A 26,141-nucleotide genomic window follows, 5' to 3' on the forward strand; every position below is an offset into this window, starting at 1 on the left:
CACGGATCCTCTGTTGTTTCCACCACCCAAGGCCACATCTTCAAGAGAAGTAAGACAACAGGCTGCTACCACTGTTTTACTCGTTTTGATACTGTGTTTACCTGTCTGTCTCCCTGGTGGTTACAGGGCTGAGTTTTTGAACCTCCTATCCAGAGCCTGGCTTCCTGAAGCTTCTAAAGCTGCAATTCTCCTCTAACTGGTTTCTAATCTGCTCCTACCTGGCTCGTACCAAGTAGTGCCTCTTACCCAGACCCTCCTCTGCTTCACTCAAGTTCATTCAAGTTCGCTCCTGTATGGATTCACCAAACACCAGTGCCTCCACTGGGCACACAGGAATGGCCGGTCACTGTCCCTGCCCTCAGGAGCTCTCAGGAGGTGCCACACAATGAAACGGACTGTGGTGGCAATAGATAGAATGATGGGTATGGTGCTGATCTGGGCAGATCTGGGAGGGCTGGGGGTTTGGTAGAGACTTTTCAGAGGAAGTGGTTCTCAAGCTGAATCCTAACTAAGAGGCCAAGGGCTGGAATTTTGGGCTGAGGCAGTAGCATATTCATAGGGCCTGAGGCTGCAGCAGTGCACGTTTGGGGAATCCCAAGTCAGTGATGATGACTGCAACAGAGTGGGAGGTGGGAGGAGGCAGAAATGAGGCTTAAAGTACTAACAGCCAGCTTGACCCTGATAGACCCAAAGGCTTCATGAGGGGCCTAAATGTTACTCTCTGCTTAGCCTCCTTGCGAGCAAGGTATCTGACAAATAGCAGGAGCTCAGGAAATACGTGCTGGAAGATTAAATGATACGGAATACCTGAGTACCATAAAGAGGAACCCACACTCTAGATCCTGGAGGCCGGTGGTCCCTAGCTGCACATTAGGGGAACTTGGGGGAACTTTAAAAACTAGAAATCTGGGCCACGCCCCAAACCAATTTAGTCTGAATCTGTGGGGGTTTGGTGCACTGGGATCATCTTTAAAACCCCCCTGGGTGACTCTAACTTGCAGCCAGGGCTGCAGGCCACATGAGACCCTGCGAGGGATTTGCCCAAAATCAGATTTGCGTGTTAGAAGCGCTCTGAATCGACAATCCGTGAGAAATGAGTGGGGCTGGGCGCAGAGGGGTGGTGGCTTTAAGTGATCCAGGAGAGAGAAGGAGGGCCCCAGCTCCGGAGCGGAGAGGCAAGTGGGCTTTGAGAGATTCAGAAAGACACAGTCAAGAGGATCTGGTGATGGTTGGACAGGCAGGAATCTAGGGTGGCCCCTGGCTTCAGGTGTGTGCAATCCAGGTGAATAAAGGTGCTGTTTCCTGAAATCGGCAATACTGGGCAGAAGCCAGTTCATGGCTGGCTGCTGTCTTACTGGCCTTCTCACTGCTAAACTCCAGGTTGTCCCTAATCTCCTTCACCCTGCCTCAGGCCCTGAGTCATTCTAGCTTTTTTTTTTCTTCTTTCCATCCACTTGGGGTGGGGGGGGGGCACTTCTCCCACAAAATCTGGCTGCAGACAGATAACAGTCTCTCCCCATGCTGTCTCAATGATACACTGTGGGTCTATTTCCTTTAAAAACAATTTAAAAAGGAGTATAGGAATAAGGATCAGCACGGAGAAAGTTTCCCCTACTGTTAAAGTAAGAATATTTGGAAACTACTGAGCCCTGGCTGGTGTGGCTCAGTGGATTGCGCGTGGGCCTGCGAAACGAAAGGTTGCTGGTTCAATTCCCAGACAGGGCACGTGCCTGGGGTGTGGGCCAGGTCCCCAGCTGGGGGTGTGTGACAGGCAACCAATCGATGTTTCTCACACACATTTCTTTCCCTCTCTCCCTCCCTTCCTCTCTCTAAAATAAATAAATAAAATCTTTAGAAAAATACTGGGAAAAAAAAGGATCACTGACATCATGCCCATGTAAATCCAATCAGCACCATCATTCTGGTGTGTTTCCTGTTCCCCTCCCACTTTTGAAACTAGACACAGATTATTTTGTTCCTTTTATGGTTGTAATCATACTGGTGAAAGTGAACTGATTATAAAAATAACAAGGCAACTTAAGGGAGACAGCTCGAATGTGGTGCAGAGAAAGCAATAGGAAAAAATTCCCGGTGGAGGCAAGGGTGTGGAAAACCGGCCCTCCTTACAGTGCTGGTGCGCGTGTACATTGGAAGAGCCGTTCTGGAGGGCAGTTTGTACGACCTCCAAATCTTACATATGCATGACCTTGACCCTTAATTCTACTTCAAATTATTCTACAGAATGAAAAAATATTCAAGTGCACAAATTTAGGTGAACGAGGATGTTTGATGCATCAATTTTTTTTAAAGATTTTATTTATTTTTAGAGAGAGGGAAGGGAGGGAGAAAGAGAGGGAGAGAAACATCGATGTGAGAGAGAAACATTGCTTGGTTGCCTCTCATATACACCTCAACCTGGGATTGAACCCGCAACGCAGGCGTGTGCCCTGACTGGGAATCAGGCTGGTGACTCTTTGCTTTGCAGGACGACACCCAACCCACTGAGCCACACCGGGCAGGGTGACGCATCAACTGTTTAATACAACAAGGAAAAGCAGGAGATGACCTCAATGTCTGTAAGGAGGTAAGTTAAATAAACTGGTACGTCCCTAGAACTGGACTGCCATGCTGATGTGGAAGGTGCTTGACAGCCTAACGTTGTGTGGGGGAGACACACTGCAGGGTGGTGTGTGGTTTTCCACTTTGGTGTTAAAGGCAAACCCGATGTGTGTGACTTGAAAGAGTGGCACTGAGTTGTGAACCGGTGACCACAGAGTCCATTGGCCTGGCCCAGGAGGTGGGGACCTGAGCTGCAGCAGCCCTGAGGCCTGCCTGTGCCGCCCCGAGGTTCAGGCTCTGCAAGCAGACTGCTGCCTTCAAATCTCTCGCTAGCCGTGTGACCTCTGAAAAGCCGTTAACCTTCGTGCCTTCCTTTGCTCACAGGTAAAGTGGAAATAATTGTTTGTGTCATAGGGTTGAAGTGAGAAATTATTTAGTTCACGTACAACACTCAGCAGTGCTTAAGTATATGAATGCGTTGAATCAGTATTAGCTGAGTCTGAGATTCGTGAGTTCCATTCCAACCTGGCCACTCACCGGGCAAATTTCTTAACTTATGCCCTGACTGGTGTGGCCCAGTGGGCTGGGCATCGTCCCGCAAAGCGAAGGGTCCTGGTTCAATTCCCTGTCAGGGCGCAGGCCTGGGCTGCCAGCCAGGTCCCTGTTGGGTGGGGGCGCAGGAGAGGCAGCGGATCAATGTGTCTGTCTCACACTGATGCTTCTCTCCCTCTCCCTTCCCCTCTCTCTAAAAATAAATAAATAAATAAATAAATAGTGTCTTTTAAAAATGGTAAATTAAACAAAATTCTTAACTTCTCTGAGCCTTGGTTTCCTGCAGGGTTGTAAGGATTTCGGATCGTGGTATGTAAATATATTGCTGAAGGAATTGTTTCTGGCTGTAGTTCCTGGCCCCATTGGAGTTGGGTAATACCAGACTCTGGATTTTATCCCTGCCAGTGGGTCCCATAAATCTCCAACGGAGGGGGAGCACACTTCAACACCCTCGGGCCTAGGGAGAAGGTGGAGGACGCAGTCAGGCCGGGCAGTGCTGCTGGTGTGGCGAAAGGGATCAGCTGCCACTCAGCTCCGGCCACGTGTTGTTCCGCGGAGGCTGGGTCAGGAGCTGCCAGATTTCACTGTTTTCCCAGAGAAGTTGTGAAATCTCTTGATTTTTAACTCTTGGCAATCACTTCAGTTTTGTAAACACCATGAGGGCAAACAGAATGCGGCAGGAGGCTGTTTTTAGCCCAGGAGCCGCCGTCTGCTATCTCTGTCCAGCCTTTCTGTGCTTGGGTTAGCAGAATACTTACGACGTGCCGTACCTGTCCCTGCTCCTTCTGTGCTTGGTCAGGTTTACTGTCCTGAAGCCTCGGGCCTGCTGGCCCAGTATTCCTAACAGGTACTAATTCACCCTGCCGGGTTTGAAATGCCATTTCATTGTGGTTTTTATTTTCACTTCCCTGGTTGCTATTGAGATGGAATATCTTTTTATGTATCTATAGAAGTTTCCTCTTCCTCAGTGAAATTTTTGTTTCAAGTCTCTGGATCATCCTCTAATTACGGATAGATTTATGGCTTCCCCAGCGGAATCTGTCCTTTGAATAACATCGCCATCACTGGACTGGACTTCTTGTTTAGGGTGGGGGCTGTCTGCACATCTCAGGAGGCCCAGCAATAAACACGTATTTGGATGAATCAAGTGCTGTTCCAAGAGCCTGGTATTTCTTAATTTCGCAGTTCTCGGCACGAATATTATTGATTTAGCTATGAACTTGTTTAACCAGCACAGCTCCCCTCCTTCGATGGGAAAACAGCTCAGAGAGGTCGGACTGGGTCCTACCCCACTAAAACCAGGAAGAGAAAAGAGGAACTGGCTGGCTATGTGGGAGCAGTGATTCTTCTAGGTGATTCGGGAAGTATCTGCCGAAAGGGGTGCGGGTGTTGGAGCCTGAGAGAGGGCAGGGCTGGGGCTCAGACAGTGGAGCAGGAGGTGGCTCTGCCGCGAGGGCAGAGACGGGAAGCCCAGACGGGAGTGCCCTCTTGCTGGTTTGCGCCTGTCATGGTAGTACCCGGGACTGAGTGTGCCCTTTCTCCCGCGACAGAGGGCCGTCCCTCCTTCCGCAGGAAATCACGAAGTGCAGCCCCTCGTGGTGAGGCGGGAAGAGCATCGTTTTCAAGGCCAGAGATCTGGGTTCTAGTGCTAGTGGCCACCGTGCCCTCAGCAGGCCTCAGTTTCTTTTTCTGTAAAACGGGGACAATCAGAAGCCCCTCATAAGGTTTTCCTTTGAATGAGAAAACATTTAAAGCACCCACTTCCGCTTTTGCCCCTGTTGGACTTTTGCCATCGTTGCTACTATAACTCCCTGCCTTCACACCAGGTTAGAGGAGCTTCTTACCCGTCGGGGGGGTCTAACGCTCTGTCCCTCCTAAGCAGCTGTGCTCCCACGAGTGGTCTCCTGTGGGTTTGCCTGGTCTTCACCTGCGGCGGCAGTTTCTCTGATTCTTGGTTACACAGTGGCTTCTCTAGAGAGTAAGTTCCTTGAGGGAGGTCACGCTGTCTAAACACAGCGGTTCTGTGTGGCTGAGGGTCACGCAGGTTTGAACACACAGGTTATGTATGGCTGGTTTTGCATCTGTGTTCAGACAGGTTGCCTGCCTTTTGTCCCCTGGCCCTCCAGGCTGAATTCGGCCTGCCTTCGTTGTAGGTCTGCCTTCTCTCACTCGCTCGGTCGGCGAAGCTTGAGGGTCCTCCTCTGTGCCAGGCAGAGGTTCCTGGGATTCATTAAAAAAGTGTCCTTTCCCCAGGGCAGTTCATAGGCTTGTAGGAGAGACAGACCCAAGCACGCAGACGGACATGCTGACTATGTAGGGAAGCTGTGAGGAGGAGCACCTCACTTGCTTTGGGAGTCAGTTGACAAGGACAGTTCTCGAAGGTGGTGACACCTGCATCCTTAGAGTGTGCGGGAGCCCAGCAGAGGGACTGGGGCTTGGGCACTGGCACGAAGGAGAGCAACTGTGTGGTGCGTGAGGGCAAAGGCCAGCAGTTGGTTTTGCTAGAACATAGGGGCCAGAAAACAGAGGACTTTCTAGTTGGTTGAACCACAGGAAATCATAATTTTTGTAGGTCAAAGGGAAGTAATCAGGTATCATCCATTTCTTATGGTTCAAGCTAATAGGTCCCCCTAAGGTTCTTGGATCTCAGTGTTTCCCAAACTTCTGTCTCTCTTGAACTGCCTTGAATATTATTTCTACCTTATATTAGTTTCTACCACTAAGCATCCACTGAATTTTTATTTAAAAAGACTTACTTTTTTTTTTACTTAAGTAAATTTCTTCTATTTACTTAAAAAGTTTTAAAATGATTTGAGAGAGGCAGGCGGGGAGGGAGAGAGAGAGAAAGACATCAGTTTGTTGTTCCCCTTACTTGTGCATTCATTGGTCGATTCTTGGATGTGCCCTGATGGGGGATCAAACCCACAACCTTGGCGTATCTGGATGACGCTCTAACCAACTGAGCAACCCAGCCAGGGCTAGGTAAATTTATTTTAAAAGGAAATTTTATGTCATTGTTATTGCTATCATTACTTTGCCCAGTTAACCCTCCTCAGTTAACAAATGAGGAAGCAGGTTTCTCATTTTGGGTTGTCATTTACCACATTTGAGCTAGTTGCTCAATCTCTCTGAGCCTTGGGTTCTCATCCTTAAAATGCCCCACGAGATAGTTGGAAGGCGGAGAGATACTTAGAAAGGTGGCACAGAACTGGGCCTTCTGGAAGGCACTGGGCAAGTAGTAGTTATTCTCACTCCTGCGCTGTGCTTTCTTAATCTTCTCTACTTAACTCAGTGGTTTTTAATCCCTCCCCTCCCCCGCCAATGAGAGGAGGAAGGTGTGGACTTTTTTGAGAATCTGTCATTTGTGGACACCCAAACTCAGATGGTTCACAGACCTCTTCTGACCTTGGGAGTGAAAATTTAATCAGTCAGTCCAGGCTTCCTCCCTCTCCCTCCTCCTCCCTTTCTCTTACCTGTCCAGCCCTATCAGCTCCCAGCTAGCTGCCTTTAGCTTACACTTCTAACAACCTCATCCCAAGGGCATTCTCAGCAAAGACCACATCCACACTTGGTTTCTGGAGCTGAGAGCATGGTGTCACTAAAGTTTCCTAATCATCAATTTCCTCGGATGAATTAAGATAATCTTATTGGTTGATAACACTTTGCAGTCAACACAAGTAATCTCGTTTAATCCACCCAACAACACTGTGAGCTAGATCATTATCTGCTATGTTCTAGGCAGTTTTAGCCACACTGATTTCTTAGTAATGGGAAGACAAGATTAAAAACAAGAACACTAGCCTCATTTCAAATTGTGATAAATTCTGTAACAAAAACAAAACAAGATAAAGAGCTAAGGGAAATCATTTAGGTGAGCAATTTTCAAACTTTTTCATCTCATTGCACACACATATAAACTGATTACTGAAAGTATGCGGCACACCAAAAGTTATATTTTTGCCAATATGACAAAAATAGGTATAATTTTGATTTATTCACATGGGACAGCTGTTGTGTTGGCTTGTCATTTTTTAATTTGACAATCAAAGGGAAAAGAAGTCAGTGCCCCTGACTGAAGAGTGAGGTGTTGCATTAAAAGAGAGAGATTTTATTTATTTATTTTTAGAGAGAGGGGAAGGGAGGGAGAAAGAGAGGGACAGAAACATCCATGTTTGAGAGAAACAATGATGGGTTGCCTCTTGCACACCTGCATCCAGGGACCTGGCTGCAACCCAGGCATGCGTGCTGACTGGGAATTGAACCAGCCACCTTTCTGTTTGCGGGATGATGCCTAACCCACTGAGCTACACCATTCAGGGCAGGTGTTGTATGTTTTGAAACTTCTTGGGGCACACCAGTTAAAAATTGCTGATTTAGATTATTACCTGGATACAATTTATATAAATTCAATCAAAGTATTCGTTACTCTTTGGTTTTTATGGTAACTTTTTTCCTGGTAAATACAGATTCTCCAGGGGCTGCTGTCTGGCCTCTTTAGACAAAGGGCCTCAGAGGGTTTCTAGGCCTGACACCTTAAATTGTCAGTGGGGATTTAATCCGGTGGCAAGGCAGTCCGTGAAAGGTGTGGATTTTGAACCTCAGACACCGTTCCCTGGAGCTGGCAGTCTCCACTTGTATGACTATATTTGAGGAAGGCAACTAAATCCAGCCTGTGAAGCCCAGAAAGATGTCATCCCTGAGTAAATAGCCAACTGAACATGTTTGAAGGATGTGAAACAAAGATGAATATAGTCAATTCAGAAAAACGAGCCCATCGGGAAGAGAACAGTGGCTACAGCTGTGCAGCACAAACCACCCAGATGGAGCGTCCGTATTCTCCTTTACAGCAGAGCACAACACTCCCTCTGCTGAAGCCATGAATTACCCTAATAATTGCTGCCCTAAAAAGAAAAAAAAGCAGACCTACTGAATGCCAGTTACTTTAAATGACATATGAACAAGCCTCACAAGGATTCTGTGAAGCAGGAGGAAACAGTGTCAGTGAGTTTCAATAACTGGACCTGGAGCCACGGTTAGCACTGGTAATAGAGTAGGGGGTTGGAGCTCAGGTTGTCACTGATCCTCCAGCCCTGTGTCCTTTACACCCCACCCTCCAACCAATCTCAGATGCTGCCTGCTTGGTAAGATAGAGGAGTGGGAGAGCCCAGCCAGGAGAAGGCCAAGGGAAGCCTCGCCCACCCGTACTCCTCAACACTGTCCAGCCCACAGGCTCTCACTTGGCTGTTCCATGAGAGGCAAGGCCTCCTTGTTCTATTCAGGACAAGATGGTTGGTGGGTTTTTTTCCTCACTTGTCTTTCACTTTTTTAAAAACGTTTTTCATTTAAAGATTTTATTTATTTTATTTGTAGACAGAGGGGAAGGGAGGGAGAAAGAAAAGGAGAGAAACATCAATGTGTAGTTGCCTCTCACACACGATTCCTGGTCGGGGCATATGCCTGGGTTGCTGGCCAGGTCCCCAGGTGGGGGCACGTGAGAGTCAACCAATGTTTCTCTCACACATCGATCTTTCTCTCCCTCTTTCTCCTCCCCTTCCCCTCTTTCTAAAAAAAAAATAAAATCTTAAAAAATATTTAAAAAAAAGAATCAACCAATGAATGCATAAAATAAGTGGAACAACAAATCAGTGTTTCTCTTTCTCTCTAAAACCAATAATTGAAGAAATGGTTAAAAACTGTCTTTTTAATCAGAAAGACACAGACATAATTAGCCGACTGGAGGGTACTCATATATTCTGTTCAAGTGTAAGAGTTCCTCACTCTGCAGGGCAGGCGGATATGGATGCAGTGGGGCGCTGGGGTGGGCCGTGTCTGGAAGCCCCTGGCAGCGTGCACTGTTTCTTCTCATTCTGGTTGTTGAGCTCTCCCTGGGCACCATGCGCAAGATGTTCCATGTGTCCTGAGTACATGCCAGGTCAGTTAGTCAGCAATTCTGCTTCAATGATTGGTTCCTTCTCCTTTGCTCCAGCGCTACATTTTCGACACGGAAGGAATTGGGAATGTAAAAGCACTCTCTATGCAGAGGAGGGAGACTCGAGGGCCTGGGCTGGAACCCAGTCCCCTCACGCCCAGTTTGATGCCTCACAGCTGTTATTGAGCCTTAGGGCACCAGGTGGGGGGGGGTCATCAATTTTGTGTGTACTTTTTATCCAAGGCTGAGATTTTCAACTGGATTGTTCCAGCAGCAGAGACTTATTAATGTTGGGCAGCTCAGTCCTTGCATTTGATAAACAGCCCAGTGACAAGACAGAAAAGTAAATGGACAATTTATACCGAAAAGGGTCAGTTGCAGAGGGAGCGGCACTAAGCAGAGGGGTGGGAACACAATAGGGAGGGCTTCTCGGTGTCCTGAGTGTATGAAAGCGCGTTGGAAGAAACAACTTACATTGTTTCTTTGTCCAGAGCAGGGACCTGGAAGAGTCTCTCGTTCGTTCCTTCGTTCGTTCATTCTTCACTTATTTCTTGCTTATGTACCAGACACGGTTTGGGGGAAGTCGAGAGGCAGGTTATTACCTCCTGTAGCTAAACTAGCTAGTAGTTTGACTTCACACTAATCCTTTTAGTTTAATCCTTTCAGTTTAATCCTTCTAATCCTTTTAGTTTTAGTTGGACTACAAACTAGCCAGCAGTTCGTAGTTTGCACACTAATCCTTTTTTCCCTGGGCCTCAGTTCCTCCACCTGTTCAGAGATGTGTCTCCACTGTGGATCTAGACTATTCAGATTCAAATTCCAGCCTCATCCCTTTCCTGTTACTGGACCACGAGCAACTTCATTCGGTCTTCGCGAGCCTCAGTCTCCTCACCGGCGAAGTGGGGGCAGGAGGGCCCACCGCGTCCGGCTGCAGCGGGAGAAGTCGCCCGGGGCGCTGACAGGTGCCGACGGGGCGGGGCGCGCGGCCCCGGCGCGGGGTCCGGGTTTCTAAAGCCGGGCTCGGGCGCTGCGGCCTCAGTGCGTCCGCCGCGGGCGCCAGAGCGCCTTCCAGGTTTCGGCTCCGCACCCCGAGGCCGGGAGCCGGGCTGCTCGGAGCGGCCCGCGGGGGGCCGGGCGCCGCGGCCGCCGACTGGGCCCGGGCCCCGCGCCCCCGCGCCCCGCACCCCGCACCTGCCCGCCCCGCCGCCGGGGCCCGGAAGGGGCCGGTGGCGCTTCCGTCTCCGCCGGGGATGCACGGAGGGCGGAGCCGCGGCCCGCGGACGCGACGCGAGCCCAGTTCCGGCGAGGAGGCCGCGCCAGTGACAGCGATGGCGGCGGAGTCGGCGCTGCAAGTTGTGGAGAAGCTGCAGGCGCGGCTGGCGGCGAACCCGGACCCGAAGAAGGTGAGCGGGCGGGCGGCGCGGGCGGGCGGGCGGGCGTTGTGCGGGCGCTGCCCAGTAACGGTCGCGGGCCCGGGCGCGGCCGCCCCCCGTGCCCGGGGCCGTTGGGGCTCGGACCCGGCGCCAGGCCCGGGCGCGCCCGCAGCCCGGACTCGGGAAGTTGGCGGCCGTGGGCCGCTGCCCGCGCGGGGGGCCGCCCGCCCGGCGGGCGGCGGGTCTCGGCGGAGCGTGGCCTCCCGGGCCCGGGCCCCGGCGGACGCGGGCGCGCGCCCCGAGCCTCCGCCGCCGCCCCGGGCCCGCTGTGGCCCGTCGGAGAGCCCGCGCGGCGGCTCCGGTGCCCCCGCGTCCCCGGCCGTTCGGCCACGCAGGGGAGTCGGGGCTCGCGTGTGGCCCCGCGTCCCGACGCCGGAGCGAGGGCCCCCCGGTCCCGGGAGCGGCCTGGAAACTTAGTTGGGAGTCGGGAGGAGGAAAGGAAGGGCCAGGAGTCGCAGGTAGACGCCCCCGCGGCCGCGACCGAAAGGTAGGAGCTGCCCGTCCCCGCGGTGCGGCGGCGACGGGCAACCATTTTCACTCGCGCCCGGCCGGTCGTGCGTTTGAAACTGTTTCCTCAAGTTACCCGCGTCCTGTCCCGCCGGCCGCGCGCCGCCCGGCTCCCCGGTGCTGGGGGTTTCGGAGACGGCGCCGCACGACGGGAACGCCCGTCCGCCCGGCTCCGCCGGCGTCCCGGTGCGGTGCTGCGGGTCGCGCGCCGGGGCTGCACCTGCTCCCTTCCCGAGACGGGAGACCGCAGCGCGCACCCGCGCCTCCCCGCGCCGGGCCCCCGTTTGTAAAGGCGGCGCGCGGCACCTCGCCGCCAGGCCACTTTTTGGCTCTTCCCGTTCACTCCTGGATCGAAGATCCGCTTATTTAGGAAGCCATTTTACTTTTAAATCCTTGAAAACTTAAACCTTTCCCATTGTTTTGTTACATTTTCTGTTGTGGCTTCAGTACCTAGTGGCCAGGCGTATTTGCAGGTTCCTGCTCACGGGAACCCTGTTGGACGGCTCACGCACGCTCGTTCTTTCCGAGCACTCGGTTGTGTTCCCGACACTGTGTCTGTGGCTGGTCTTCAAAACCTTAAAGCAACGCTGTGAAATCCATTCCCCAGCCCCAGTTTTGGTCTTTCCATCAGGTTTATAAAAATGCACCATGCATTATCTATAGTCATTCTTCCACTAGAATTTAATTAAAATTTATTTTAATTTTTTATTGTATTTTTTTCTATCATCAATTACTCCCCTTGTACCGTATTCCACGTCTACCCACCCCTAGAATTTAAGTTTTGAAGTAGCTTTTCTAGTAGTTGATGTGCACGAAATTTCAAATTAGGAAAACAATTTGACTTCTCATCCTGTTTGAACTAGTAGTGATTATTGCCAGTATTTGGGCTTTCTCTTACCAGATAGGAATCACCCTGAACTTCTGGCCTTGTGTTATGAAGTGAGCATTAAAAAGATGAAAAAATGCTGGGAGATCATTTCTGCAAAGGGCACACTAGTTGCCGTTCAGAAATGAGCTAACCGCAGGGGGAAAACTGCAAGCTGGCACACTGGCCTTCTTCTCAACCTTCTGTTAACCCAACAAGCTCCCACAGGTTGTTCTTGAAACTGCAAGAAGATTATACAGCAGCATTGGGTTTGCAACTAAATCTTGATTTCAAACCATTATTAGCCAAAGAGTGAATTCCACACCTATGTTCATGGATTTCCTGGTATTAAGCATTGGTATTTAACTATAACTGTTTTCACTTTTAAGTCCATCTTATGGTTGAGGCTTACTTGGGGAAAAGGTAACAGGCAGAGACCAGGGTCACTTGGTTCCTACTATTTTATGGGAAACAATTGTCATGGTTTGTAAAGTTACCTGTCTGTGTTACATTTTGTTACATTTCATTACATTTGTTACATTTTGTTACCTGTTGAATGTGAAAACTACCCAGAACATAGTTTGATGGCAAGTGGAGAGTAGGGAGTCAACATTATGAACATCTTTTGCTTTTTTGGGTTGAAGGAGTTTGCAAAGGACCACTGAAATTTCTAAGCATATATTGTGCAAATGGTTGATACTGCTTAGTGATCAGTTCTTGCAAACTCTCCAATTGGTGTGTTGGTTTTACAAGTTTCTATCTACCTGAGGATGCCCAAAGTGCTTTTTCCTTGTTACTGCTTTTTTTTTTTTTTTTTGAACCTCATTGAAAATAGAGGGGCTTTGAAGCCCCTTTTCCCTTACATTGGGCTGAACCATTTTGAAAATCTCCAGGGTTTTAGTTTTGTCTGCTTTTAAGTCACTTCTACTAACCCAAAGCAAACCAGAGCATTTACTCCTTCAGCTAGTGCAGGGGTGTCAAACTCATTTTCACAGGGGGGCCACATCAGCCTTGCGGTTGCCTTCAAAGGGCTGAAATAATTTTTGGACTGTATAAACGTAACTACTCCTTAACTGTTGAGTTGAAATTACATTCGGCCCTTTGAAGGCAACCGCGAGGCTGATGTGGCCCCCGGGGAAAATGAGTTTGACACCCCTGAGCTAGTGCTAGGCTTTGAGGTAGAACACACCCTCAGTGATTTAAAGGCCCATCCTTAAGGTTGGCTTTGTAGAGGTCCCAAGTACCCTTTGTCCCCATGGTGACCTCCTTTACGTGTGGACTCTAAACTGTCTAATAACGTGACACTGAGGAGCTTTTGCTTTGCTTGGGGTATGCTGAGAGGCACACGAGCTACAGCTCTGTTTTCTAAGGACGGTGTTACTATGCTGGATGTTTCTCCTGGCTTTGTAGTGCGCTCTGTGGGAGATACACTTGACTGACTAGCACAATAGGCAAGTTGCCTAACCTCACTGAGCTCGGCTCAAACATCTGTAAAGTGGGGAGAATAATACCCACTTTATAGAGGTGGTTAATGAAGATGAAATAAGGTAACATGTAACAACTTAGCACAGTAGCCAACACGTAGTAGATGGTATTTAATGGCATTAGGGGGGATGACTGATTTTTAACCTTTACAATGATTCTAAATATTCCTTCAAGAAAAGGACTTGGCATTAATCTTTGTACCCAGAGCTTGGTTGACAAAAAATACGCATCAACTCTTTCCTAAGTTGGATGTTGGTTGTGATCAGATTTGAAGTGGAGGATAATTTTCACTCAGCTACGAAGGCGAAACTCCTTGCATTCACCACTTGGCTTTTCATTTGTTCTTAGTCAAACAATATTATCATTCGTGACCCAGGCGCTTGCCTAGTGACCATGTTCAGTAATTACTGAAGTAGAATGACCAGAAAAACACACTTGTTACTCCACCTATATAGCATTGAGACATACCGCTTACACCCTGAGTTACCCGTGGAAAAAAAAGGACAGAGCTTGTTATCCAACATTTAAATGTAAAGGTAGTCACAGCTATCTGGTTTTTAAAAGATTTTATTCATTTACCTTTTAAGAGAGGGGAAAAGGGAGGGAGAAAGAGGGAGAGAAACAGCAATGTTCGAGAGATACATCTATCAATTGCTTCTTGCATGCCCCCAGTTGGGGACCTGGCCAGCAACCCAGGCGAACCAGCAACCTTTTGGTTCATAGGCGGGCCTTCAATCCACTGAGCCACACCAGCCAGGATTTTAAAGATTCTAATTATTTATTTTTAGAGAGAGGGGAAGGGAGGGAGGAAGAGGGGGAGAGAAATATCGATGTGTAAGAGAAGCATTGACCTGGCCAGCAACTCAGGCACGTATCCTGACTGGGAATCGAAACGGCACCCTTTGGTTTTCAGGCAGGTGCTCAATCCACTGAGCCACACCAGCCAGGGCTCGGTTATGTGTTTTGAACTCCTCGTACTTTGAAGCCTGTTTACATGTACATAGACATTTTCTAGAGCAAGGTGTGGACAGCCATGGCTTTTAGTGGAAATGGAGCAAGTAGGAATTAGTTGGTGAATATCTGTTTGAGGAACAAGGCTAGACATTTGAAGATCTGTTTGTTGATAGATGATATGATTAATAGTAAACATTTATGGAGCTTCTATAGGGTTCCAGGCCCCATGGCTAAGGACTACACACGGTCTATCCCAGCGAACCCCCACACTTGTTAAGTAGAAACAGGACCCAGTTCTGATTTTGCAGACGAAGTAAATGTGGTTCAGAGAGGTCACTGACTTGCACAAGGTCACCTGGCAAGGAGGGGACAGAGCCAAACTGAAGCCTGTCTCTGACTCCGGAACTCTGTCTTAGCAGCCATGCGATCCTGATTTTGACCTCGTTTTAGGGACTACAGGAAGGAAGTGTGGCCAAACTCAGATCGCTTTGCTCATCTGCCCAGACATTTTGTGTTCACCATTAAGGGCAAAGCTCTGATTCTGGCATCTTGAAATTAGTCTTGGCTTCCCATTGTGTCCAAAAAGCAATTCTGTGAAACACTGCTGACTCTGCCTGGAAACAGGATACCCTTTTCTTATAGAGACCTCTTCTCCTGCCTGGCCGGTGCTCAGTGGATTGAGCACGGACCTGCGAACTGAAGTGTCGCGGGTTCCATTCCCAGTTGGGGCACACGCCTGGGTTGAGGGCCAGGTCCCTGGTGAGGGGAGCTTGAGAGGCAACCAACTGTTTCTCTCCCTTCTCTTTCTCCCTCCCTTCCCCCTTTCTAAACATAAATAAATAAAATCTTTAAAAAAAAGAGAGAGAGACCTTTTCTCTATTTTCCTTGGTGTCAGGTCTACAGGTAATTTTCCTAAGATGGGTACCTTTCTCAAAACCGGGGGAAAATGACTGTTGATGACTTTTTTAGAGTTGATAGGCTTGATCCCCTTTTCTAAGTCTCGTTTCCCATTGGTGTAGCATAGTGGTTGCAAACAGGGAATCCAGAGCCAAAGGCCTACGTGACTCTTGCCTTACTTGCATCCTAGGGCAAATAACTTACCTTTAAAAAAAAAGCAGCAGTCATTATTTATTTTCTCCACACTTAAAAAAAAATTATAAGACATCTGAAAAAAAAATTAACTATGATAGGCTACAAAACATATATGATAGAAAAAGAGATTATAGTACATACACTAGGGGAAAAACAACTTCAAAACTTTTTGTTACACTTTTCACAAATAGCTTACCTTTTCTGAGTCTGTTTTCATACTTGTAAAATAGGGATAATAACCATACTTGTTACTGTATAATACTTAGATAAGTATTTAACCATATTATTCTTGGTTGTTTCAGTACATGGTTATGATTTTATGGAAATTAATGTTTATTTTATTCTTTCTGCAGGTATTAAAATATTTGAAGAAACTCTCCATCTTGCCTATTACAGTAGACATCCTTGCGGTAAGAACTGTATAGCTTTAGATGTTATATAAAACTATATCCTATATTCTTCCTACTGGAAGAGATTATGCAGTAAGATAGAGAGCATGGGCTTTGCAAGTGAAAGAAACGAGACGTGGGGCCACATATTGAATTATTTCACTTACGTGAAATGTTCAAAATAGGCAGATCACAGGCAGAAAATAGACTGTGGTTGCCAGGGGGTGGGGGGCAATTGGGAGCAATAAGACTTTTTTCTAGGGTGACAGGTATGTTCTGGAATTAGATGGTGGTGATGGTTGCACAGTATTGTGAGTGTTCTAGAAACCACTGAACTGTACCCTTTAAAATGGTTAAAATGGGCCCTGACTACTGTGGCTCGGTTGGGAGTCATCACCCCACAAAGCGAAAGGTCCCCAATTCGATTCCTGGTCAGGGTACATGCCTGGGTTGCGGCTGGTCCCAGTTGGGGCACGTGCAAGAGGCAACCAATTGATGTTTCTCTCTCACATCAGTGTTTATCTCCCTCTTCCTCCCTCCTTTCCCCTCTCTAAAAATAAATAAATACAATCTTTAAATGGGTAAAATGTTGAATTTGTTGTTACGTGAATTTTTCTCAAAAAGTTTTTCTGAAAATTAAAAGAACATTGGTTTTGGCATCAACTAGTTAATCCTGGGCCGGAATCCAAGTTTTGAGACTCTAGTTGTACTTTGTAAAATGGGATAGATTCCTACTTCACAGAGTTGTTGTAAAGGCGATTCCGGTGTTGTATGCAAAGCTCTTAGCTCAGTGCCTGAACCTGCCAAAGTCACTCTAGTTATTATTGTAGAAATGTTTTAGTTCAGTATTTCCTCTTTGGTATACTTTGCTACTGTGTGTCATTAGAAGTTTGGGGTATAGAAACAAAGTAACTCTATACTGAGACTTGCATGGTATATTTTAGGAAGGCCATTACTGGTTTGTTGAAAAGCAGGTCTGACTTCTTTGAAAACTGTGAACCTAGTTCCTCAATTGTCTAACAATTCCTTTGTCCAATGTATAGGAGACCGGCGTTGGGAAAACAGTAAACAGCTTACGAAAACACGAGCACGTTGGAAGCTTTGCCAGGGACCTGGTGGCCCAGTGGAAGAAGTTGGTTCCCGTGGAACGGTAAAAACATTGCTCCGTAGGTTTGTTCAAGTTCATGGTTAAATCTGACATTTGGAGTGTTTACAGACAGAACTTTTTCTTTATTATTTCTTCTCTGCATTCTTATTTAAAATATTTATTTTTGCCTCGGCCGGTGTGGCTCAGTTGGTTGGAGCGTCCTCCTGTAAACCAAAAGGTCACAGTGTTGATCCCGGGCTTGAGCGATCTGCGTCCGGGCTTGTATGGGAAGGCAGCCAATCTGTGCTTCTCTCTGCATCAGTGTTTCTTTCTCCCTTCCCCCCCCCTCTCTAAAAGCAATGAAAAATTGTCCTTGGGTGAGAAAAAAAAAGAGAATTTTTTTTGAAAGAAATAAATTTTTTAAAAAGGATCAAAATTTCTTATAAATGTACCATCAAAACCAAGTATTATTAGCATTTTGGTACATTCCTTTCTAACCTTTTCTTAAAAGGCTTTTCATGTAGTTGCATACAAACTATGTATATAATAGCCCCCTTTTATCACTGAACCACCAATGCCCGCTAACAGCCTCCTTTTATGTAACAATTAAGTATGCCTTCCTGTTAATCACTTTTGTGTCCACAAGATACTTGATCTTTCTGTCCTGTAGTTAAACTCATCATTTTCCATTTTATTGAGTTCCCAGCTTTAAAACGTAGTTGCATATCTTAGCGGAACACACTTACCTTCTTCCCAAGACCTTGTTTCTAGCTCTGTATTCTCTTTAGCTCTATTGGAGTTCGGGTTCCTTGACTTTGTCTTCTGAACAAGGATAACACTGAGATTTAAAACTGCTTTATCGGCATTTTCTTCTATTTAGAAACACTGACCCTGATGAACAGGACTTTGAGAAGAGCAATTCCCGCAAGCGCCCCAGGGATGCTCTTCGGAAGGAGGAGGAGCTCAAGGGGGACTACCAAGACAACTGGAACGCCTCCAGCAGCCAACAGTGCAGTCCTGATCACAGACAGAAAAAGCACAGGAGACTCCCAGAGCTCGAAAGACCTCACAAAGTGTCTCATAGTCAGGAGAGGAGAGACGAGCGAAAGAGGGGCCGTGGGGTCTCACCGACTTACTCTTCAGACCATGAGTCTTCCGATTACGGCCACGTTCAGTCCCCTCCGTCGTCTGGCAACCCTCATCCGGTGTCTGGGGACCATTACAGATCCCCAGATGAGGACCAGGAGCCCTTTGCTCCACACCAGAAGCCTGGAAAGGGCCACAGTAATGCCTTTCAGGACAGACGGGGCTTCAGTCAAGAAAGACAGCTAGGTGAACCCCAGGGGAAAGGGGTTGTGAGTCACAACAAGGAGCACAAATCTTCCCATAAGGACAAACGTCCAGTGGATGACAGGGGAGAGAAGTTGCCTTTGAGCAGAGAGAAATCCCACAAGGCCATCTCCAAAGAGGAAAACCGGAGGCCCCTCTCAGGGGACAGTACAAAGGAGAAACCGCCCTCTGGTGGTTCCAAGAAAGAGAAGGAAAGAGAGGGCAGCACCAAGAAGTTTTTATCCCCCTTGGAGACTGCTTCAGATAACCACCCCAAAAAGCAAAAGCACAAAGACTCAGAGAAAACCAAATCAGACAAAAGCAAGCAAAGTCTAGACAGCTTAGACATAGGAAAGGGGGCCAGAGACCTGCTGCCCAAGGCAAAAGAGAAGGTTTCTAACAACCTAAAGACTCAAGAAGGGAAAGTAAAAACTCATTCAAATAGGAAGCCAGTGGACTCCCTCCCTAAAGGTGAGGAGGCAGACGTGGATGATGAGTTTGAGCAGCCCACCATGTCTTTTGAGTCATACCTCAGCTATGACCAGCCCCGGAAGAAAAAGAAAAAGATTGTGAAAACCTCAGCCCCAACTGTTGGAGAAAAAGGACTTAAAAAAAATGATTCGAAAAGCACTAGTAAAAACTTGGACCCAGTTCAGAAATTACCTAAGGTGAACGAAAACAAGTCAGAGAAACTTCAGCCGGCTAGAACTGATTCAGCCAAGCCGAGAAAGGTAACCCCTTCAGCCCTTTGGTGGCTTCCCATTCAGAGCATCTGGCTTTGCGGAGCTCCCAGGACCCACCCTGCTGCTGTTCTGCTTGGCTGGCTTTTATGTGGCCTGTTGAATTTCAGTTTGGAGTAATCTCCTTGGGGCCTGTCTAGCTGCCAGGGTAGAAAAGCATTTGCTGAGGTGTCCCGTTGGGCTGGGCCCATCTGTACGGATGTCCTGACTTAGGTGGTCAGGCCAGACTGCCACCCTCCTCCAGCCTGGACCTGCCCGTGGCTTGTCTGCCCCGGCAGCACTGCTGTAAGTGGACTGTAGGAGGGAGGCTGTGCCTGTACAGGGCTCTCCAGTCACTGGTCTCTTCTCTGCAGGTCCCCACTGATGCATTGCCGGTGTTGCCAGACCTCCCATTACCTATGATACAGGCCAATTACCGGCCACTTCCTTCCCTTGAATTGGTGTCCTCCTTCCAACCAAAGCGAAAAGGTAATTTTCTGTGTTTTTTTTAAATGGAAGGAAGATTTAAATAATTAATTCAGGATCTGTCATCAGATTTTGGTGCTTTTCCTAATCACTCAGGCTCTTGGGTTTGAATCCAGCTGTGGCTTCTACAAGTTATATGAATTTAGGTTGTAACTTAACAAATTATGGACTTCAGTTTCATATTCTGTAAGTGGGAATAATAATGGATTCTGCCTCATAGGGCTGTTAAGTGGATTGAAAGCTGATAAAGCCTTTACCTCCCAGTTTTCCCACATAGTAAGTAAATCTTAGCTGCTGCTGTTTATTTTAGCAGCCTTCTATATATGTTGAACATGAGCTTTTTATCTTTAGAAATCTAAAGTCTAGTTTTAATAGCAAAAGAATCAAAAGCCACATAAGTGTTTCTCAGCAAGAGACTTAACAAATCGGTTCATCCACACGGTGGCATCCTGTGCAACTGTGGAAAGTCTCTGTGTGGACGTGGAATGATTTCTAGCATGGTAAATGAAAAGTAATGGTGATAGTAAGTATGTTATTAATTGCTTAGAAAGGAATAAAATTCACATTCGCTCACTTTCGCACAGACCCTCTGGAAGGATACACAAGAAACTGGCAACGCTGATTGCCTCCGAGAAAGGGAGCCGGGAGGCTGAGGAGTAGGATGGGAGGTGAGGACGGGTTGGAGCATTCTGTAAACTTACATTCCTGCTTTTCTTGCGCTGTAGCACACTCTTCTCCCCAGGAAGAGGAAGAAGCTGGATTCACTGGACGCAGAATGAATTCTAAGATGCAGGTGTATTCTGGTTCCAAGTGTGCCTATCTCCCCAAAATGATGACCTTGCACCAGCAGTGCATCCGGGTACTTAAAAACAACATCGACTGTAAGTCACATGCTTTTCTCTTGCTCTCAAGCAGCTGGGAACTTACCACTGGGTGGCTTGGCTGCTGCTACTCAATGCTTCACCTTTAATTCTCTGCAGCAATCTTTGAAGTGGGAGGCGTCCCATATTCTGTTCTTGAACCTGTTTTGGAGAGGTGTACACCTGATCAGCTATATCGTATAGAGGAATACAATCACGTAAGTATCCTATTTGGGTGGGAAGAGGCCAGTTTTCTTGCTTGTGTCTCCAAAAATAGCTTTGTCTCTGTGAATCTGCTGCAGCTGAAGGGCAGGCCACTGGATGGGTCACTGTTCTGGACATGTTTGTTTTGCCAGTGGGCCTTTAAACAAGAATATTTTTAGCATCTGTCTCTGGCCTTTTAAGTGGGCCTCTTGGGCTAGAATCAAGGTGGGATTCAAAGGGAGCAGGAAGCCCTAGCTGGTGTGGCTTAGTGGGTTGAGCGCTGGCCTGCAAACCAAAGGGTCGTAGGTTTGATTCTCAGTTGGGGCACATGCCTGGGTTGCAAATTCTCCCCGAGTGGGGGGTGCACAGGAGGCAAACACACATTGATGTTTCTCCCCCCCCTTTCTCCTTCTTGTCTCTCTAAAAGTACATAAATAAATCTCTTCAAAAAAAAAAAAAAGATCTAGAAAACACCTCCCACACCTCCCTTGAATTTGCCTAGTCACAGAGGTCAAGAGAGAATTCTGGCAGCACAGCACCTGGGATCCAGGCCTGGGACAGCTTTGTGTTGACACTCAGGTGTCTGGTAAATTTTTAAAAGATCACAAGTGACCGGGTGTGTCCTAGAAACTTTGAGATCTATCCAAAACTCCTTCTAAAGCTGGAACGTACGCATCTGATCGCACTGCTGTTTTTCTAATTCCGAGGGGATTGGAGCGTATCTGTTAGGTGGCCCCCTTGCCATTACAATTCAGTGTGGTACCCGGGAAATGCTTGGATTCTGCCCTTCGCTGATTTTTCTAAAGGAAAAGACTGATCTTAAACTAAGTTTTCGTTGTCTTGTCTCCTAGCCCCACAAGCTCCCAAAAGCAGCTAGTATATATAGTGCCTCATATTTAGTTGTATTTTAATTTAGCGACTATGTATTTATTAATTTTCGGGGGTGGGGGGGGGAGACAGAGAGTGATTTGTTGTCCACTTATTTATGTATTCATTGGATGATTCTTATACATACCACGAACAGGGACTGAACCTGGAATCTTGGTATATTGGGACGATGCTGTAACTGAGCTACCCTACCAGAGCGAATTTAGTGATTTGATTTTTTTCTAGAACCATGGTATTTTAAAATAATTCTATACAGACCAAAAAATCATTAGGATAGCCTAGGTGATTAAGGGTGGAAAAGAGATATGTAAGAGGGTTTGTGTATAAATGATGTCCTGGTTCTGGTTTTAGGTATTAATTGAAGAAACAGATCAATTATGGAAAGTTCACTGTCACCGAGACTTTAAGGAGGAAAGGCCAGAAGAGTATGAGTCATGGCGGGAGATGTACTTGCGGCTTCAGGATGCCCGAGAGCAGCGGCTACAATTACTGACAAAGAATATCAAATCTGCACATGCCAATAAGCCCAAAGGTAAGTGGGTAGGCCGGGCAGCAGGATGGGGCCTGGCAAAATAGTGAGCCCTGTGCTCTGGTCCACAGCAGAGTCTTGGTGGGCCCAGATGATGGAGGGCCTCTGGCCCCTAAATCTCTTGTGTTTGCAGAAGTGGGGCAGAGGTGGGGGTTTTCCTGCCACTGGTCATGCTCCACTACAGAGTGGTTTCCAGGGTTGGTAAACCCTCAGCTTTGGGAGCACTTGAAAAGCCTTTATCTGGTAATGGTGTAGGTTATTGAAGTAATAGTAGCATCTCTGTTCAAGAAGGCAGGTATTAATCTCCATATTTCTCCACAGGCCGACAAGCACAGATGGCCTTTGTCGACTCTGAGGCCAAGCCACCTCGTGATGTTCGAAGGAGGCAGGAGAAGTTCGGAACAGGAGGAGCAGCTGTGCCGGAGAAAATCAAGTATGATCTTCTCTGTGGTTTCTACAAGCTCAAGGAAGAGAGTCCAAGAGCTTGTCACTCACCTCGGGAAAGCAGCTCAGGCGCTAGAAGCAATTCATTTTGGGGGTGAAAACACAAGAGTGTAGAGTGGGTTCTGGAGCCTCAGCTTCCTTGACTGCAGTGCAGCCTGGATAATTATTCCTGCCTCTCGAAGAGATCAAGATCATGTGGCAAACAGGGCCTGGCTTCTGGGAAACATTATCACTTACGCTTTCCCTTCCCCCATTTAAACAGAAATCACACTAGCATCTTCAAAGTGCAGATTTACACCTAAACAGTGAAAAGTTAGTTGATATTATCATTCATTCTGAAGGGCCATCTTACAGTCATTTCCAGGATCTAGGATGCTATAGAGTTCACTGGTCAAACCCACGCAACTGAGTCTTCCTTACAAAGACCAGCTTCAGATCTCTGGTGCTGCAGGTAGATTTCTCAGGCTAATGTCTAATCAGCTCTGCTCTGTGTTGCAGGATTAAGCCAGCCCCTTACCCCACAGGAAGCAGCCATGCTTCCTCCAGCAGTGGCAGCAGCAGCTTTAATGCCAGCCCTGAGAAGCCAGCCTATGACGGCCCGAGCACCAAAAGTGCCCACTTCACGCCCGTGGTCAGCGGCACTGTTTCCTACGATCCTAGGAAACCGGCTGTGAAGAGTGAGTGACTTGGGAGTTTCTGTTCAGATATTTCAAAACCAGTTTTTGCGCCCCTTTAATGTCATTACTCCTGCATCATTTGTGTACTGGATGTAGCACATGTGTGATGCTCTGCACATAGCTCGTCTACATGTCAGTGCCTCCTTTCCCCTGCTTGTGCATAATGCATGTGTATCTTTTATTTACTTTTAAAGGTTTTATTTTTAGGAGAGGGGAAGGGAAGGAGAAAGAAAGGGTGAGAAACACTGATGTGAGAGAGAAACATCAATCGGTTACCTCTTGGATTTACCCTGACTGGGGACCGAACCTGTAACCCAGGTATTATGCCCTGAATTGAACTGATGACCTTTTCCCTTTGCGGAACTGTGTCCAACCAACTGAGCCACACTGGTCGGGGCTGCTTGTGTATCTTTTTTTTTAAAGATTTTATTTATTTATTTTTAGAGAAGGGAAGGATAAAGAGAGGGAGTAGAAACATCAATGTGCAATAGATACATCGATAGGTTGCCCCTGCACACCCCTCAAATGGGGACTTGGCCCACAATCCAGGCACGTGCCCTGTCTGGGACTTGAACTGATGACCTTTTGGTTCACAGGCTGGCACTCAATCCACTGAACCACACCAGCCAGGGCTTTTTTCTTTTTAAAGATTTTATTTATCTACTTCTAGAGAGGGGGAAAGGTGGGAGAGACAGACAGAGTGAAACATCAATCAGTTGGCCTCTCACACACCCCCGACCAGGGACCTGGCCCGCAACACAGACATGCATTCTGACTGGGAATCAAACCCGCAGCCTTTTGGTTCGCAGGCCAGCCCTCAAGCCACTGAGCCACACCAGCCAGAGCTGCATGTGTATCTCTTATGTAATGCATAGTGAATATCCATTTGGCACTCTGCTTTATTTTACCTAAATGTAAACCTTTTTGCAGCCACTAACAGAGGGTTCATAACTATTGACAGCTACGTGATAGTCCGTCTTACTGAGGTTTTATAACTTTAAAACCCAAGCTTCCAAATATTTGTTTATTTTATCTAGTTGGGTCTGTTTTATATTTTATTAAATTGATTACTAAGTTATGCCCAATATTCTAAGGAGAAGCCCTAACTTAAAAGCATTATTCTGTATTCACTTAAGGGCCTGTGGAAGGGTAGGAGTCCTGGCCTAAGCTTTGGCTGGGCTTTGGTTAACCAGTCCTCCGATGGTATTTGCATTTGGCTTGCATTAGACCGATTGCTACAGTGGACAGATGGGCTGGAAAGGGAGTGCTTTCTGCTTGTTTGGATGTCGGTGAGGCAGAGTTAAATTATGGCTCAGCATGGCCTTTAAAGTCTGGATTGAATTCCAGTTCATCACTTACGTATAACCAGGGCAAGTTGGCCAGTCTCTCTGAGTCTTGGTGAGGTTGTTAGAATTAGAGATAGTGATTGTTCCGGGCCTGGCAGGTGCTCAGCAGGTGTTCGTGCTGTGCAGCTGCTTTTACTGTGGTGTTAGCAGACTGCTACCACTTGCATCCATTTGGCTGGTGGTGCAGAACCAAGAGTGAGGAGGCTTTGGCTTTGACTGTAAATCACTGGTGGGGTATGTGTGAAGTGCCATGGATTTGAAACAATGGCCTTATTTTTCTTTTCACAGAAATTGCCCCCATGATGGCTAAGACGATTAAAGCTTTCAAGAACAGATTCTCCCGACGATAAACTGAGGACTTGCCTTGGAGGTGGAATTTAGGGGTGAGGAAGATAAGGACAGTGGGGGCTGGGGAATGGAACTTCCAAAGGAGACCTGAGTCTTTTGCTCTGTGGAAGCTTTGGTCTCCGAGTCCTGCACAGTTCTCAGGTGTCACATCTGTGAACCTATGTGCCGCAGCCACTGCCTCCCCACCTGGAGAATACTTCAGAATTCTGAAGATGATGTGAAGCCTCAGTCTCACTGAGCATTTTAAGGTCAATTATACTTTTGTTGTTATTTAGCTTCTTTGTAAACTATAAGATAGTTTTAATTAATAAATATTGCCCAGATTGTATTTATATTACCCCCAGGTTTTTTGTTTTTGTGTTTTGTCCTCTACCACACACTTAGCCTTTTATTTTCAGGATCCTTTATTAATCAGCTTAGACAAAAGCCTAATGATAGCCATTCCCCATCCCAGTCGGGCTCTCCTGAGTGGACTCTGGTCCAGAGGGAGGACTGGGCATCCCCAGAGCCTGTGTGGTGCCTGCTCCCCACAGGGCGAGGAGTGGGTCTGGGCTGCCTGTCCTAGAGGGGGCCCTCAACGTGTGGACAGGAAGCGTTCAGATTAGACCCTCCGCCTCTGAGGTCCTCCTCAGTGTTGCTTTGGGTTCCTGTACAGAAGGAACTCTCTTTCTTATTCATTAAATAGTATTTATTATTAAGGGAAGTTATTTGTAAAGGTCTAGAATCTTTCCCCCACCCTTTTTGCCAGTTCCCACCTTTTTCTTTTGAGGCTCACTAGAGGATACAGAACCTTGGGAGGTCGATTTGCACAGAACCAATTTCCAGTGTCTGATTCAAAACTTAGGGTTCTTTTTCCTGCTCCCATTAGCATGGGGGAAACACAAATACCTGGCAGGGCTTTTTATAGCACCCCCACCCCAATACAACTTTAGTTTTAAAAGCCGGCACTTTAACCTCCTGATCCCTATGAATTACTACTAGAAGTGAATGGTTTTGAAAGCTGTAATGCTCTGCTGGAAATTGGTTTTGGTTTTGCTTTCTTTAAAAGGTAAGATCATGTGATTGGAAGAGCACGACAATTTGCTCTGTTTTGTAGAGAGCTTTGCAGCTGAAGCGCTCTCTGCTTTTCGAGTGTTTAAGCCAGAATCTGGAGGGAAGGGCCAACTTAGCAAAAGTGTCTGAGCTGTAGTGTCAAGATGGAGAAGAACCACGAGGGAATCCATGAGTTTGGGAAGGGAGGGTCTCACTTTTGAGTTGACTGAGGGGTAAGGTCAGGATGCGGAGGACTGTGTCAGTGCCCTCTTGGCTGCTGAAGAACACCGATCTAGTAGGACCCCACTTGGCTGTGGCCCAGGTGGAAGCAGATGCTATAAACTGAGGGGCCATCCTTAAAAATTGTGTTCAGTAGACTGAGGAGCATGGCAGTCGGTCCCTTCATTAAGCACACTCAAGGCTCAGA

General features: G+C 47.4%; 1 protein-coding gene and 2 long non-coding RNA genes across 5 annotated transcripts in view; 1 reads left to right on the plus strand and 2 right to left on the minus strand.

The window, feature by feature from the left end:
• Window positions 1–8,794: 8,794 nt before the first annotated feature.
• LOC112299210 (uncharacterized) lies at window positions 8,795–9,751 on the minus strand. The gene is made up of 2 exons (XR_002974237.3): window positions 9,515–9,751; window positions 8,795–9,099 (listed from the first exon to the last, which is right to left on the minus strand). It is a non-coding gene; the product is annotated as an uncharacterized lncRNA (long non-coding RNA).
• A 459-nt stretch (window positions 9,752–10,210) lies between these two features.
• Window positions 10,211–25,842, plus strand: ELOA (elongin A). Its single transcript, XM_053920047.2, has 11 exons — window positions 10,211–10,443; window positions 15,730–15,786; window positions 16,809–16,915; window positions 17,733–18,912; window positions 19,275–19,389; window positions 20,112–20,267; window positions 20,367–20,464; window positions 21,690–21,870; window positions 22,189–22,300; window positions 22,810–22,988; window positions 24,623–25,842. The coding sequence occupies exons 1-11, from the start codon at window positions 10,291–10,293 to the stop codon at window positions 24,682–24,684; spliced, it is 2,400 nt and encodes a 799-aa protein (XP_053776022.1). The 5' UTR covers window positions 10,211–10,290; the 3' UTR covers window positions 24,685–25,842.
• The window catches only part of LOC123479128 (uncharacterized), a 31,355-nt gene continuing 19,134 nt past the window's right edge, over window positions 13,921–26,141 (minus strand). For 2 of the 3 annotated variants that reach the window (XR_011650949.1, XR_008426332.2), the window contains one exon: window positions 18,709–20,408. This is a non-coding gene — a long non-coding RNA (uncharacterized lncRNA). Of the gene's footprint in view, window positions 17,077–18,708; window positions 20,409–26,141 lie in introns of those variants that run through there. The other variant, XR_008426331.2, reaches the window with a different exon arrangement.

The sequence above is a fragment of the Desmodus rotundus genome, chromosome 3, assembly GCF_022682495.2.
Source record: "Desmodus rotundus isolate HL8 chromosome 3, HLdesRot8A.1, whole genome shotgun sequence".
NCBI lineage: Eukaryota > Metazoa > Chordata > Mammalia > Chiroptera > Phyllostomidae > Desmodus > Desmodus rotundus.